Source organism: Suricata suricatta, chromosome 2 (assembly GCF_006229205.1).
Source record: "Suricata suricatta isolate VVHF042 chromosome 2, meerkat_22Aug2017_6uvM2_HiC, whole genome shotgun sequence".
Lineage (NCBI taxonomy): Eukaryota > Metazoa > Chordata > Mammalia > Carnivora > Herpestidae > Suricata > Suricata suricatta.
Genome location: NC_043701.1, coordinates 175,146,593 through 175,162,923, shown reverse-complemented (window position 1 = coordinate 175,162,923; position 16,331 = coordinate 175,146,593). Strand labels below are relative to the sequence as shown.

Sequence of the window (16,331 nt, the reverse complement as noted above, 5' to 3'; positions counted from 1 at the left end):
TCTGCTTCTCCCATCAGGAAGGGGGCGGTGCCAGTGAAATGAGCAGGGGACCAGGGGCCAGAGAAAGAGGAACTTGGAATAATTATTATTTCCTTTCATTCAAGCTCTTTACTTTTTAAAAGGTGGATGTTTTCCAGAGAGCCACACCAGTACTAGGAATAGATTTCTTTTGCGCAAAAACTCAGGCTGATGGGTAACTTCCCCGCTTTACCCTATCATTGTTTACAGAAACAAAGGGGCATGTGTCCGTGCGGGGCCGGAGGACCATATCCCACCGGTAGACCTCCAGCTAGAAATGCCCTCCCAGAGCCGCCCGCCCTGGGCGTTCCCAGCATCCCACAGAGATTACCAAGCCGGTTCATGTCAGAGGGCTGACCCAACCCACCCGTGCACCTTGGTGTCCAGGCCCTTTCCGCAGAACCCTCTACCAGGTCTAAGCCACCCCCCGAGCCCACTGATACTGCCTAGCAAACCCACATCGAAACGGGGTGCCATGGGCCAGGCCTCAGTGACTGGGCTGGTCCAGCTCAAAGATGGAGACCTGGCACAACGGTCACGAGGCTCGGTTGAAATGAATCACGGCAGCACGTCCTCCAAACGACACGGCGGGAGCAGGGTTCTCAGGGCCTGACCTGGAGCCCTGCCTCCACGACTCTACACCAGCCTCTTCCTTTCCCAGACCTTGGTTGCCTGACCTGTAAAATGGGGATGCTAATACCCAGCTGGGAGAGTTGCTACAGAAGAGCCAAGAGCAGGTGTGTTAGCTCCCATCGCAGTCCCAGATACAGACGGACTTTCTGAATGTTCGTGAAGGACGGGCCCGGGCTGCTCTTCCCAACTGGCAGCGGGGCTTCGGTTCTCCAGGGGAAGACAGATTCAGGGGCCTAATGTGCACCACGGTTTGTTTACTCTGTCCCCATATGCACCCTGTTCCCCCCAAACCCTGAGGCCTTCTGACAAGGGTAGATAAGACAAAGTGAAAGCAAGTCATTTAAAAACAAGTAGCAAAAATGAATCTGAGTTTTATCAAAATTAAAAACTGTTGTGCTTCAGAGAACATCATCACAGAAGGAAAAGGGCCACTCACAGAAGCGGAGAAAATGTTTGCACATCACCTGATAAAAGACTTGTGTGCAGAGCATACAAAGAAGCCTTAGGATGCAGCTTTAAGAAGATAATCAACCTAATTTAAAGATGAACAAAGGATCTGCATAGACAGTTCTCCCAAGACCCACAAATGGCCGATAAGCACATGAAATGGTGCTCAGCATGGTGAGTCATCAGGAAAATGCAAATCAAAACCACCCTGAGATGCGATTCACACCCTCTAAGATGAATAAAATCAAAAAGACAGAAAGTGGCAAGTGCTGGTGAGCATGCAGAGAAACAGGAAGCCTCGCGCACAGCCGGTGGGGAGTGGAAAACGGCACGGCCCCTGCAAGAGCACTGCTGGCAGTCTTGGCATTACTACATACCGAGTTACCATGTGACCCACGGCCCCACTCCTAAGTGTCACCCCAAGGGGGATGAAAACACGTGTCCAGGCGGAAACCGTACCCAAATATTCACGGCAACGTTATTCGTTAGAGCCCCGAAGTGTAAACAACCCAAGCATCCATCCGTTGATGACAAGATAAAAACAACGGGGTCTATCGACACAGGGGCAGCCTACCCAGCCGTGAAATAGAGCGAGGGGCTGATGTACGTTACAGCATGGGTACCCCCTGAAAACACGGCTGTAAGTAGAAGAAGATACAAAAGGCCACGCACTCTAGGACCCCATTTATATGAAATGTCCAGAATAGGCAAATCCGCCGAGACAGGAAGTAGATTAGTGGTTGCCAGGGAGGGGCTGGGAAGCAAGGGAGACAGGGAGTGACTGCTCATGAGTACCGTATTTCTATTGGGGGTGATAAAATGTCCCGGATGCAAATAATGCTGACAGTTGTACTACTCTGTGAGTATTTTAAACCATGGAACCGTACATTTTAAAAGGATACATTTTATGGTATGTGAATTATATCTCCATAAAGCTAATATTTTAAAGTCTGCAGTGATGGACACTTGCATGATCACCTATTATTATTTATTACTCTAATTAACACTACTTCCTGGTCCATCCCAGCTCAGAGCAAGCCTGCTCCTCCACGCCCACCGCGAACACCTGAATCACCTCTGGTCTTGCAGGTACCTGGAAGGTGAGCTGCCCGGATCTCTGCAGAGCTCAGTGCACACATCTGATCTGACCAGGGGGCCTCTGGGCAGCTTCTCTGAGCTAGGGGGTTGGGAAGGTAGGCAGGCAGGAAGGCAGGAAGCAGCATTCCATCTGCTCCCCCAAATCTGTCGGCCTCCCTTGCTGGCCAGGGGAGCTTTAACCAGGCAGCTCATGCTTGAGCGCCTCCTTCACTTCTCTCCTCCCCTTTGGCAGTGACCATGAGACAACACCTCCAAGATGGTGGGACCACAAAAGCAGCCAGGGCCTCTGGTCTTCGCCCAGGAGAACTGAAGACTCAATCAGACTGTGCCTAAGAAAGAAAGACTGTCTGCTGGGTGAAGCCCCTGAGATTGGGGGCTGTTTCTTGTGGCAGCTAGAATTAATCATCCTGACGAACGCATCGCCTTCTAGCGAGCCTGGCCCCTCTGGCCGGCCTCTGCGGCTGGGGGCCCTCCGGACCCCTCCTTGGCCTCGCTCAACTCCGCAGCTGGAGTTCATGTCTGAGTGATTTCCTCATTCAAGAGCCTCATTTTGAAACACAGGGAGGAAGGGGGAAGTCCGACGCTAGCCCCCACTGAGCTAGCGTCTACCACGGAGCAGCCCCGGGGCTGTGAACTTGCTGGCAGTTGTGACCTTCACCACCATCCCACCCACTTGACAGCTGGAAGGCGAATAACTTTCCCAAGGCCGCGCAGCTGAAAGAGGTCAGGTCTGCCCTCCAACCCAGGTCTCCCCGGTTCTGAAAGGTCTTCTCGCAGCTCTCTGCCACTTTTGTGTTAGATCCCCGCTTCCGGGGCACTCCAAACCCGACCCAGGGCTGGTGTCTCTAACGGCCCCCAGGGCAAAGCTGGCCACGTCTGGACAACTGATGCACGATCTGGGCAGTGCCCAAGGAGTGGGCTCACCTCTGGGGAAGGGAGTCTTTAAGCCAGGGCTTGAAGGGTGTCATCGCACAGGGAGTGAGAATTCAGCTCCGGGCATAAACTCGGACTTAGAATGTGGAGGGGGCGGGCGTGGGGCCAGGGGCGGGGGCGTGGGGGAGGGGCTTTCCCGCCAGACTCCCAGCAAACACACCATGTCAGATTCCAGGAAACAAAAACCAGCCAAGTGGCAGCTCCCCACGAAAAGGCACGAGGGACCCAAGGTGAGGGGCTCGCGGAAGGGAGCTTCCCAGGGCCCCTCACTGTCCCATTCAAAGCGGCTCACCACCATTGCGAGCCGTAAGTCCAGCGCTGGCAGGTGCAGGGGGCCACCCAGGAAGAGCAAACGCCACCATCTCTGCCCAGCGAGACCCTGCTGCCTGCAGCAATGACCATCGTCCTACGTGCTCTGTCTTTCCTGGGGCATTGCACCCACTCAGTGACTCAAGACAAAAACCAGGAGTCACGTGGGTCTCCTGCCCCCTTCCCCTTCACACCCCACACCTGGCTGCCCCCAAGAACTCCTTCCTCCTAACGTTTCCCAAGACCCTTGTGCTATCACGTCCCAGCACCTGCATCAGCTCCCTGGTCTTCTGCCTCTGGTCCTCCCCCTCCCTGTTGTCCACATGGTCAGAGGGACCAGCCTCAATGGCAAGTGGCCCCCACTGCCGCCAGGATGGTGTCAATCTCCTCAGCATGGTTTTCCAGGCCCTGCCAGACCCCCGTCCCCCTACCTTCTACTCCTGCCACCCCCTCGCCCATGTCTGCACCAGGGTTTCTCAACCTCGGCACCACTGACATTTGGGGTCAGATAATTGTTATTCCCATGCATCGTAGGGCGCTCAACCGCACCACCAGCCCCTACCCGTTAGATGCCGTTAGCACATCCCCCCTTCCCCCCTGAGCTGTGCCAATCAAAAATATCTCCCGTCTCTGCCAACTGTCCCCTGGGGGCAGAACATTCCCAGGTGATGCTCTATACCTTTGCCCACGAATGGCCCTTCTTTCCTTTCATTCATACCTGGCCTCTTGCTCCACATTACCCTAAAATTTGATTCAGCTGCTTCACCTCCCAGAAGCCTCCTGGCTTGTCCGGGGTGGCCAAGGGGGAGCTTCTCAGGAGCCCCCTGCTCTCTTCCTTTTGCGCAGTTCCACCATGGCTCCCGTCACACTGCCGTTCACAGACTCGTTGATGTGTGTCACCCCCTCTGCAGGGTGGGCTCCTCAGAACCCCGGCACCGGGAGCACTGACCTCACAGACTTAAGTACAACAGTGCTGCATGCTCGGTGACTGCCCAGGGAGGTTTGATGGCGTCTGACCAGGGGCAGAGGGCTGTGTGCAGCCGAGGTGTCAGGCTGAGGGACACAAACGGGGGTAAAAAAACCGAGCAGGGGTCTAGGTGAAGGGCCACGGCCTGAACAGGGACAACGAGGTGTGGTGGTCAAGAAGAGACTTGGCCAAAGCCCAGTGTGGGGCCTGTGTGAGGGCTCTCAGGAGAAAGCATTTTGAAGCAGAAAAAAACCAGGTCATGAAGACCCTTGGATGTGTTCTGCAGCCACAGATGTAATCAGCAGGATGTAAAATTTGGAGGAAAAAGGTTTTATGCTCAAATAAGTTTGGGAGATGCTTTGTCTGCAGTTAAACAGGTTTCATTATCGCGGGACTTCTCAGGGCCTTTGATATGCTCACAGGCGGGGCGAATTTTCGCAAGGGGAACACGCAGCAGAGAGTGCTGCCCACACATAGTTGACCACAGAGCCTCTCAAATGGTCCGTGTTCTTCCACCTACCCTGCTGCTTAGAGCTGATGCAGGGGCTAGATCTCGAGGAAAGGCTCAAGGTAAGGACAGTCTGGGTTTGGGGACAACGGCTCTGGGGGTTGTTCAGAGACCTCAGGGCCAATGCTGGTGCCTCAGCCCCTGGCCCCCCGGCACGGGGGCATCTGCAGAACCGAGAAGTGAAAACAGCTCCTGAGAGATTGGCTCCAGGAAGGACTGGGAGGCAGTGTGAAATTTATTGTCGGAAAACGGTCACCCCACGGGACCGCTTCGACCACCTCCCCCAGGCCCCTGGGCCGTAACATATGGTGTGGTTTAAATTCTTTAAATCGAGGAGCACTTAAGGGAAGAATGTTGGCCGGCTCTGAGGCACATGTAAAACCATGCGAGCTGATGGAGTCTGGGCCCCGTCCCTCCAGGAGACGGAGGCAGCACGGAGCAGGGGCAGAGAGGTCTGGAGGGCGGGACGGGGCCACCAGCAGAGGCTTCTGGATACGGCTGGCCAGGTCGGGAGAGAGTGAAACAGCCCTGTAGTAGCTGAGGGGGCCAGCAGGTGTGCCCGGCCGGGGCGGTAGGAGGGCGGTAGGAGGGTGGTGACGGGCCCGGCGTGGGAAACCGTGCACCACGGGGCAAAGACCGAGGGCTCAAGTCCTGGCTGCATGAGCTGGGACAGGGACGGCCCCTCCCGAGCCTCCCCGCGCTCAACCATGAGACGGAGCCAACAGAGTCACAGCTCATGGCAGCTGCAAGGATCAGGAGACGCTGTCTGCACCCAGTGGGTCCCCAGTACGTGTCTGGGGGAGTACAAGCAGGGGGCAGCCCTGAGCTGGGCGCGGACGCAGAGCCGGACTGGCAAAGCTCAGGCCCCGTGGAAACAGCCTGTGCTGAGCGCAGCTGAAGGCCGTAGTGGCTGAGCGGCTGTAGCACGTCAGCCGCCTCTCTGGGCCCTGGCTGCCACCTGGCCACACCTCTCAGGACCCTGAGGTGTCAGGCCCCCTGTGGGTGCTCAGCTGGCGAGCGGCTGCTCTCACCCACCTCCTCGGACCTCTGGGTGCCGCTTATGCCCAGGGTGTTCGTGCCATTTCGAGAGGTGACCAGGAGATCAAAAGCCACATGTCAGCAGCTGCAAGTGTGGGTGGACAGGGACCCCACTCAGACACATCTCCTCCTTGACCTAAGAACTTCCACAGACGCCAACGAGGCCTGTGTCTGGAACAGAGCAGGGCCCAGTGGCCCCGCAGACGAAGCGGGCAGCCACCTGTGCCCAGGGCCACACCTTGTGCAGGGCGAGCCAGCCCCACCCAGCGTCTGGGGCTGCTATGCGAGCACGAAGCCTCTCATTTCTGAAATGCACCAAAGTACTGTGAGCGTGTGCCCGTCACGTGGACAGAAGGAGGCAGAAAGAGAGACCCGGAGGGGAGGCAGTAGGAGCATGACCAGCAGGGGTGACGGCTCGGCACGAGTTCGAGGAAGTGACGCAGGAGACCTCTCTGGGTGTGAGACTGTGCAGAGCTGCCCCCTGGCCACCTGCAGATGCTGGGGAGGAGCACCCACGGCAGGACCCGGGGTGGTACGAGAGACCCTGGGGGAACCCCGCACGCTCAGGGACCCGCCCCCCCCCCCCCCCGCCGCCTCCACAACCCCCGAGGGGGCAGCGAGGGTGTGAGGTGGGACCGGAGCTGCCAAGGACCCCCAGGGACGCTTGCTGAGAACATCAAGATGGGGTTTATACACTTCAAGGGCCTTCCACGTCATGGAGTTAAAGCGTGCACAAATGCACAGGGACGATCTGTAGGAGCAGGGGGAGGAGGCCTGATTTGAAAGTCTGAGGGAGCTGCTGTGGGTGTAAAACCTGGAGGTCACCCTGGATGCCTCTGCAAGGGGGTCACTGGCTGTCAGGCCCCTGCTGCTGCAGGAGCTATATGTGCCCCGGAGTCCTGCTGGCCACAATCCTCCCTTGTCTGCGTGGGGTCACCCTGAGCAGCCGCAGGAAACCAGTGTCACTGCATGCTGCTTTAGAGCAGCTGCGAAGGGATGCCAGCCACGGGGCAGCGCCCCCAAGGTGGCAGGCGGGCAGGGGCAGGGGCGGCCTCTTATCAGCAGCTAAATGTCATATCCGGGGAGTCTCCACTTCTCGTTGGCAACACATCTCTCTCTAGCTGAAGCATCTCCCGTCTTTCTCACTGTTTGGTCCTGAGTTTGTGAACCACGTGTTGTTCAGTGTAGGCTGAGAGAACGGAGTCCACGATGAGCCCATGTGCAGAGACCCTCTGAGGGTATCTGGTCAAGCCCCACCCATTTCACAGCAAAGAACACTGAGGCGCCGGGAGAGGAGGAGCAACGTCACGTGATAGACCAGGGGTGAAGCTGTTCCCTGATCTGCTTGCCTGTGTTGCTACTCCCTGCCACACTCTGTGGGGATGGGCCAACAGCTGACACCCCGTCACACAGGCTGAGGCAGCTGCGGTCCACCAGCAGCCCAGGACAGATGAAGCCACCGCTGGCCCACCCAAACTGTGTGGATGCAGGGCTCATCTTAGACTCTCAAGGCCTCGAGAAGCTGGGTCTGGCAGGGAGCGCCATGTTTAAGAAACAGAAACTGAGGCCCAATGAGGGGACCTGACTGGATCAGGTGGGGAGAAGAGATGTCTCTAGAACCCCAGGCCAAATTCGGAGCCAGAAGGAAAGCACATTTACCTGTCAAGTTGGGGGTGAGAAGGGACAGGTTCCAGGGAACCAAGGCCACCAGGACCCCAGGGGCTGGCAGTACCACTCCTTCAGCACCGGGGTGTGGGTGCTCCCGCGGCAGGGTCCCGGGGGCCCCTCTCCCTTCAGTATACCCAGGACATACTTTATGATACTCTACATTCTGTATGTATTTACCCGAGGTCACCTCTGCCACGCCGTTTCCTTCCTGATCACCCCCCGCCCCGTCCCCTCTACACCAGCCCCTCCAAACCACTCCCCCTGTGCCCTTTCTTCTGGGCACTCACAACCCTGGCTGGGCCAGGCCTCCACCCGTCCAGCTATAAACCTTGGGTATGGGCAGTGGGCAGCATGGGGTCCCTGGACGGGACTGGGCCCCAGCAAGCAGGCCTCCCCACCCCAGGCCTGGCCCACTGCCCTGGGCCTCGCTCGCCTGCCTTGGGCACTCGCTGGGGGAGGAGGAGGGTGCTGGGTCTCTGCAGACCAATGGCTGCATGTGCTTCACATGTGCTTTCCAGCCCCCCCTCCCCCACACAGCCTGGCACCGATCCAGGGCTCAGATTCCTCTAAAAGGCCCCCCTCTTCCTCCTGCTGTGGGGTTCAGGCAGCCTCTTACCTTTGGGGTGAGGTACTTGGTCATAATCTCCTTCCCTTTTTCCCCCAGTTTTTCATCCGGAGTGACTTCATATTCTGCCTGAAAGAGAAAAGAGCACAAGAGCAATAACAGATCTGCTCAGGAGTTTCTTACAGTGACAACCGCAGCGGCCCCCGGACAGGACAGCAAGCATGGAGGTCAAGGGACCAATCCCTCCTCCACGGGGCAGGAAGTTGAGGCCAGGACTGGGAAGGAGACCTGGCCAAGGAGCCTTGACGTCCAGCCCAACCTCCTTGGCACGATCCATGAACACGAAGCTTAGGACAGGCCCTCTTCTCTCAGGCTGCATGTTAGCATCACCCGGGGCTAACGCTGGTGCACGGCCCCCCACCCCAGACCCCCTGGCTGTGAGGGCAGGGCCCTGGCAGCTGGGGTTGAGAACCACCAACTTAGGTAAATCACAGGAGCCGCTGGAAAATAACCAGCCACCAAACTGGAAGGTCCGGAGAGGCTGCCCCACCCTCAGGTCACTCAGACCTTGGAGCCGCGTGACCTTAGACAAAGTCCTCACCCTCCAAAATGGAGGTAGAAAGAGCTCGGAGTACAAGGCGACTGTGCGGACAGACTGTGATAAAGCTCTCAGCGCAGGGCAGGCGTATGATAATAACGCTCAATGAACAGTTGCCGTGATTATCACCACGGTCATCATTGTGCCTTCCAAGAGAAAACGTTAATATGGATGGGCTACCTTTTGTAGCTTTTCAGCTTATAAAATAAACATAGAGAGTTTTTAGATGTTCTTATCTGAACCTCAGAAAAGCCCAGGTAGGGACATGGGAGGGGGAGGGGGAGGGGGTACCACTATCCCCCTTCATCTGCATATGAAGGCCAGGAGAGGTTCTGCAGACTTGCCCAGGGTCATTCAGGGGGAGGTGGTGGCCCGACCTCCACACCAGAGCTCTTTGTCAACAACACCAAGGAATCTAGGCCTCCAGATGGCAGGTCCAGTCAGTGGACCTCCAAAAGACAAACCTTATTTTCCTTGACCTCAAGAGGCGCTCTTTCACTCATGTTGGATGCATTTGCCAAGAGGATGAAAGGCCTCGGGTTAACAGGAAGCCTGGGTAAGCCTGCCTTTCTCATTTAGACAAGAGAACTAATTGCACATTGTTTATAACCATTTCAAAATCCACCACCCAAGGATTTGTCAACTTCGGCCCAAAAGAACAGCTATTTCAAAAGAGACAGAGGAAATGACGTCAGCACAGACAGCCTGCAGCCCCGTGGAGCACAGCGCCCCAGCCCTCCCGGTGCAGTTCAGGGCAGGCCCTCAACCCAGTGCCTAGGGTCCAATTTCTCCCCCGGGCCCGTCCGGAAGAGCCTTCCGGACAAGCGGGAAACAGGCACATTTGGAAAGCCCACAGATGCAGCCTGGCACGCTTCCCCACGTGGCTGAGTCTCCTTGTGCTTCCATTTTTCTTCTCACAGAGAATCCAGACTCCGTGATTTTCTCCAAGGAAGAAATATGAACACTTCGGTCATCTGGATCACAGAGCAATGGGATAGTGGTTCTGGAAGGAATCCAACCCCCTCACTTTCCAGCGCGGGCCCCCAGGGCTCAGAGAAGGAAAGGACTGGCCTGGTCACAGCAGAACTGGGACAGGAGCACAAGCCTCCTGACTTCCCACCGGGCCACCCATCTCAGCGCATGTCCCTCCCAAGGCCGTGCCTCCACACCTTTATCAAGATAGCCTTGTGGGATCCATCATTTCTTGCATTGATTTGATGGATGATTTCCTGATTCTATCTAAGGAGAGTCGATGGCTCTTTCCCCTTGAGTTTTTCCTGTTAATCCCTCCCCCAGGCTCCCCAACAATCCTCCCAAACTAACACAAGTGTGCACATCTACACCCTCTGCCCCACACACATAGTATGGAGTGGGTCATAGGCTCACCCTCAAGGCAGGTGTTAGTATTCCCAATTTACAGATGAAGAAACTGAGGCTCTGAGAGCACGATAACCAGGAGAGCGAGCATGTGACAGGGCTGCAGCTATGTCTCTAAAGGGGCTCAGCGTTCTAGAGCGCCACCGAACAGGAGAAAGGCACCCAGTGTCTTTCTGCTCTGAAAATCTGCCCCGTGGTCTGGCACCCTGGGAATTTACCCAGACTGCTTTGCAGGGCCCAGACCCCGGGCAAATGACCGACCACCTTTTGGGGTAATTCAATCCCATGCCGAACCCTGGATTTGCACTGTCCCAAAATACATCTGTGAAGGTGGTTCTATTTAACCAAATAGAGGCTTGAAGCTCATTAATCAGCCTCAATAACCAGCTGAAAATATTATTGCTCTGGGTACTAAAACCCACGTTAAAAAAATAACATCACTTTCAGGTCAGCTGCCTCCCGGCAGAGGCCCGGCTGGGCGGCTGGGCGCCACAGTTCCACAGGGAGGCAGCCGGGAGCACACGGGGACAGGCATCGCCAGCCCAGGATCAAAAGGCCTTTCTTTGAGAGTCCACGTCAGGTCAGCACCACTTGAAGAGCATTTGTGTTGGGAGGCAGAAAACCAACAGAAGGCTTCCAGCTGGGCTTTCCACACTGATTAAGTCACCTGGAGTGACAGGCTGTGTCTCCACAGTGACCCCCGAGAGGCGTCCGACGGAGACAAGGCACCATGGCAGCTTGGCTGGGCCGGCGGAGCTCAGGCACAGCACCCTGCCGGAGGAGGGGACCAGGCCACCCGGGAATCCACTGCCATGGGAACACTCCTGCCCAGGTCGTAGGCACAAGCTGCTGAAATCAGCTAAAACCAGGAAACAGAAGCAGCAAATAAGAGGTTGGGCCAACAGCCTAGAAATGCACAATGAGCGTTGGTGCGGGCCATGGCAGACAAAGACTTCAATGAAAAGAGAGGAAACTTACATGCAAAGAACGCCCCACGGCCTCCATCTGCGAGGGGGTTCCCTCCAACCAGAGAGAGTGCTAGGTCCTCTCCCCTCCCTTCACCAGAGGGGACATGAGTCATCGTCTCTGCTCTGAGGCCCATTTGAAACCCGTGGGCTCAACCCTAACAGCCGGAGCGCCGAAGGGCACTTTGCCCATCCACTGGGAGGGCATTACTCTTCCCGATACATACATCCAGGGTGCCAACGGAGGGGGGCGCCAGTTCACGAGTCTCTGTTCACATTGTGATTTATGCCAAATGCAGAAATGGCCTTTGGAGAGGGGATGCTGCTATCACACAAAGAGCAAAACCCTACGTTGGGTTTAAGGCAAAAAGAATTATTTATGGATCTGTGCCTGCCAAAGAGTATAAACATCTGGGTGCATCACGTTTATAAACCTAATATTTCATCCTCTTCGTCTGCTCTAATTACATCATCAGTCTCAGAAAATGCCTGTGAAAGTATGTCCTGTCTGTTAAAACACACTTTCCTCTGATGTTTCTAAAAACACGGGGACCGCAAGCCAGTAAAAGGGGACCTGCCACATTTTCAAAGAAGCCGGCACTGGTTTAAAGGGCAGAGTCTGAGCCGGATTCCTCTCAGCCTCTGACTAACTTAAGATGTCACCTCCTCCTCCTGGGAGACCTTCTCCTGCCCTGACAAGAAGGTGAAGTCAGAGATGCTAGGAGGCCTTGTCACCTCCGGCGGCTGTAATTACCGATGTGGTCAGCTTTTCCACAGTCCCCGCGGCAGGGACAAGTGACGTGCTTGGCTGGCAGCGCTGCTCACCACGGCCCTTTCTGGAGAAACACCCGGCTCCACCCACACCCGCCTCGGCGCCTTGCCCGTGCTGCCCGTGTGGCCTGGAGGTCTCCGTGTGCCCCTGCAGAACCGCTCTCTACCCTGGTGCGGGGTAGCGACAGTCAAGGCGGGCAGTCACCTCCCCGCCTGGGCACCATGGTTCCCAGACCCCATTTCTGAAGATCCAGCGGGTGTACGCTGGCCTGCATCAGTCCCTCCCCCTGTCCCTGCAGACCTAGAGGTGGCAAAGGGCCCTGGCATCAGCGCCACTGAGGTCTCCTTCCTGCCCAGCAGCCCTGCACTTACTCCTTTGTGGGCGGGCTTCAGTCTCCTGTCGGGGCCCTGACGGAGCAGTCCTTCAGGTGGCCGGACCCTGACCTTGCCCCCTCTCTGCTCCCCAGCTGGAATGCAGGACTACTGCAACAGGGCATCCCCCAGGGACCCCAGGGTGAGATGGGCCCACAGCCTGCATCTACCTGGACAGACTGTTCTCTGTCTCCCTCTGCCTTCTGAGGAGCCCTGTTGGGCCTCGGTCAGGAAGGGTCACTGGCCCCCTGCCCCCAGGGCCTAGGTCAGGAAGGGAGTCACTGCCTCCTGGCCATGTTGGGACACAACCCGACAGTAGTAGGAGTGACCCCGAGGGGACCTCAGACCATCCTGGGCAGCACCACAGCTGCTGTGTGCTTGTACAACACACCCCGGCTGGGGCAAAAGCTAAAAAGAAGGAAGGAGGGAAGGGGTGTCACACCTTTCTCTTGGGTGAGGTGACATACTCACAGGCAGCTGTCGGGGTCCCATAGCAGAGGCCCATGCCATCACCTGCTTGCCCCATGGTCCTCCTGAGTGCCTCAGCCCTGAGTGGTTCTCTCCCGCCCTGTCCACCCACCTCCGGACGGCCTAGCTGCTTCTCCTCCTCCTCTAGCCCCAAATTATTTCTCCGTCTTCACTCTCCAACAAGACTCATAAGGCTACCATGCCAAGGCCTTTCACTCTCCCTGTGACCCTTTCAGTTCTAAGGAAGAAGAATGCCAACCTAACTCACTTCAGGCAGAACCATGATCTCTTGGCTCCTAGTAGTCAAGGATGGATTGAACTACCAAACTGTGTGGAGAACGAAAATGCAACCAGGCCCGGACCACCAGGAACCAGCAACATGAGGGCTTCTGGAAGCCACTCTCATCTGTGCGTGTGCACACACGTGCTTCGTTCTCTCTCAGTGCAGACAGGCTTGCTCAAGTGGCACATGGTGGTCAACAGCTCTCAAGCTTTCTATTTTAAGCCTTCTTGACCAGAGAAGGACTTCCTCACCAGCCTATAAAATCCAGAGAAAGAACTCTTTGGCCTATGTTGGCTCATCCTTGCTCCAGTCGAGTGTGGACTACAGGTGACACTTTAAGAACATGGCAGCTTCTAGGACAGCCATGTTGTTTGGGAGAATGGGCGGGGTCTCCAGGAGGCTGGACAATCCCATAGAGTTGTGCTATATGAACCCATTTTATGAGCGGTACTTCTTCAAATGACCCTGATCCCAGGGTATGGCTTCACCAACTGTTCTGAGGGTCTCTACATCCATATGAAGAATGATTACTTCCCTTCTAGCTTCTTCTTTAGGGAGAGCACAAGAGTGACAGAAAACCAAAACCAATACTGTGTCTGAATTACAAATAAGAGAAGCAGGATGCTTGACTCCTTTGATGAGGAACAGCAAACTGTTTCACAAATAATTTCCAAATAACCAGGCATATTTAAAGCCAGGGGATAGCACACTGATTTCAAGTGATTTCCCATAGTTCTGGGCTAATGAATGGCTTGAAGGACCTTTTAGCATTTCCTGACACAAAATTGCATTTGTCTTAACCTCGTATTTGTGGTTGCCAGTTTCCACGATGGAGACATTAATGATCCTTGTGATTCACGCTCCTGAGAAGTCTCTCTCCATGCTGGAAAGGGTCAACCTGCATAAACATGGTGTTAATGGAGCTCTGACAGTGTGCGACCTCCAAGGCTAGGGCATAAAAGACACGGCAGTTTCTAGCATGCTGGCTTGGACCACTGGCTCTGGGGAAAGCCAGCCATGTTGTAAGGACACTCAAGCAGTCCCATGGGGAGGTTCACCTGGAAAACACGGAGGTCTCAACCAACAGCCACCACCAAGTGCATAAACTTGGAAACAAATCAAGCCTTGAATGACTGCTACTCCAGCCAACATCTTAATCCAACCTTTTAAGAAGCCGAGAGCCCACAGCCTCTCGGTAACATATTCCAAAATTTTTGACCCACAAAAGCCATGAGATAATAAACGTTCTTGTTGTTTCAAGCTGCTAGGTTTTGAGGTAATTCCTTACAACAGCGATAGATACTGAATACTTAGCTGTCTAAACTCATAGCTAGGATCACTTACTTCATTAAAATGTTCCTTTATGTATTTATTTTTCAATCTTTCATTTAACCAAAAAGCCAGTACCATGAGGGCAGAAACTTACTTCTGCTCAGCGTGTAGCGTCCAACTGCTAGAACACTGGACACCTCCAGTAAAGAAGGGCTGAAAAACTGGTCAAGTATCTGCCAAATCTCCCCTAACCCCAAAGAGAAGAGACCTGAAAAGTTTCTGCCACACCCAAGTCGGGGTATAGGAAGGTTTCAAATGAGTTGGGATGCCATCAAGGCTCCCAGAAAACAGATGAGATAGGAAGTGCGTCCATCTTTAAGAAGTCTGTGCAAAGACCCTGTGGTCCTGAGGAGGTTGACACTGATTCCTTTCTGGTCCCCTGACCAGGTGGGAAAATATTCTTTGAAGCCAAATCTAGTCATGGCTTGGACTCTGGTCACTGCCCCCGTCTCTCTGTGGGAGGGCAATGAGAGTCCTCCTGAGGCCCCCAGAAGGCCTTCAACCACCGAGACGAAGGGCAGAATGACCCCTGCAGAATTACCTCTGATGAGTGATACACACGCCGTTCTGCCCCCCTCACCATAGTCACCCAGGCCCTATTTTAAGACAGCCATGAGTCCCCTGCTTGACTTGAGAAACTCAGCCATTAGGACTGTGCAGGAAAGCAGCCTTTCCTGGGGACTACGTCAGAGGCTGACGAGGACGAGTTATTTTTAATACACTCCGCTTGGTAGGAATTCAACACAGAGGTGGGAACGGTGTGGACGGTGGAAGCTGAGCCAGGGGGACCGGGGCTGCATGCCGCCTCCTCGGAGTTCTAGGCAGGATGGAAGGAAAAAACATATTTCAGACGAGAACTGCGCCAGCCCTGGAAAACTCAATAAAGTCTTCCTGCATAAAAGAGGTGTTCCAAAGCCTGGTCATTTGACGTCAAGATGGGTGATGAAAAGGCCCCGCTCATTCCCAGAGATGCAGACAAAGTGCGAGGGGCGGGGCGGCTCCAGGAGCACGGCCGCGTGAAGACGTATGTAAAGAGCATTTGTCGCATCAACACGGGGAGCCAGACTTGCATTTCCTTTCCAGAAAAAAAAAGCTCTTGGTACAGGCCCAGCAAAAGGGAGCGTCTGCATGACCAGAATGAAAATGGGCATCCATTGGGTTTTTTTCTTCTTTTTCTTCTCAAACTGACTATAAGCATCTAAATAAGACACGTGGCTGGAAAATTCCACTGGCTCCTGGGTTTAGCCTTGCCCTGCTCTGCCTCATCAACTCTCTTGATGAGTCTCAATGCTGGCAATGCCTCATCATTTCCAAATGGGGAGCAGTCTTGGTCCAGGGCTCAGGCTCTGGTGCTCATCTTTCCTTCCCCATTCATCTCCTTGGTCAGCTCAGCCAGTCCATGGCCCTAAATACCCACTGCACACTGACAACTCCCAATCTTCCATCTCCAGCCCAGATCTTCCTTGCAGATCCTAAAATTGAACACCAATCTCCCCTCAATCATCTTCACTTGGGTGTCCAAAAGACCCTCCAGCCGAGTGTGTCTGACACAGAGTTCCTGGTCTTCCCCCAAACACGCCTCCCACAGCCTTCCACCCACTCAGGTCAACACTTTGAAGTCATCTACCTTCTGTCTCACCCACAAGGCATCTGAAAGTACCGTTAGCTCTGCCTCCAAAACACACCCCAAATGCCGTCACTGTCACCACAGCCGAATGCTTCCACGTTGGCTCTAGCAACCATCAGCTCTCACCTTTAGTCACCTCCTATCAGAGCTTCTGCCTGTTCCAACCCAGAAGCCTTGGGGATCTTTTAGAAACCTGTTGCTCAACATCACTCATCATCAGGGAAACACAAATCAAAACCACACTGAGATACCACCTCACACCAGTCAGAGTGGCTAAAATGAACAAATCAAGAGACTGTAGATGCTGGCGAGAGTGTGGAGAGACGGGCACCCTCCTACACTGTTGGTGGGAAT

The 16,331-nt window shown here is 55.0% G+C and overlaps 1 protein-coding gene across 2 annotated transcripts in view; it reads right to left on the bottom strand.

The window, feature by feature from the left end:
- The window catches only part of GRK5 (G protein-coupled receptor kinase 5), a 204,744-nt gene that overhangs the window by 45,259 nt on the left and 143,154 nt on the right, over positions 1-16,331 (bottom strand). For both annotated transcript variants that reach the window (XM_029932677.1, XM_029932676.1), the window contains exon 4: positions 8,236-8,313. In XM_029932677.1, coding sequence (XP_029788537.1) covers positions 8,236-8,313 — 78 coding nt within the window. The remainder of the gene's footprint in view (positions 1-8,235; positions 8,314-16,331) is intronic.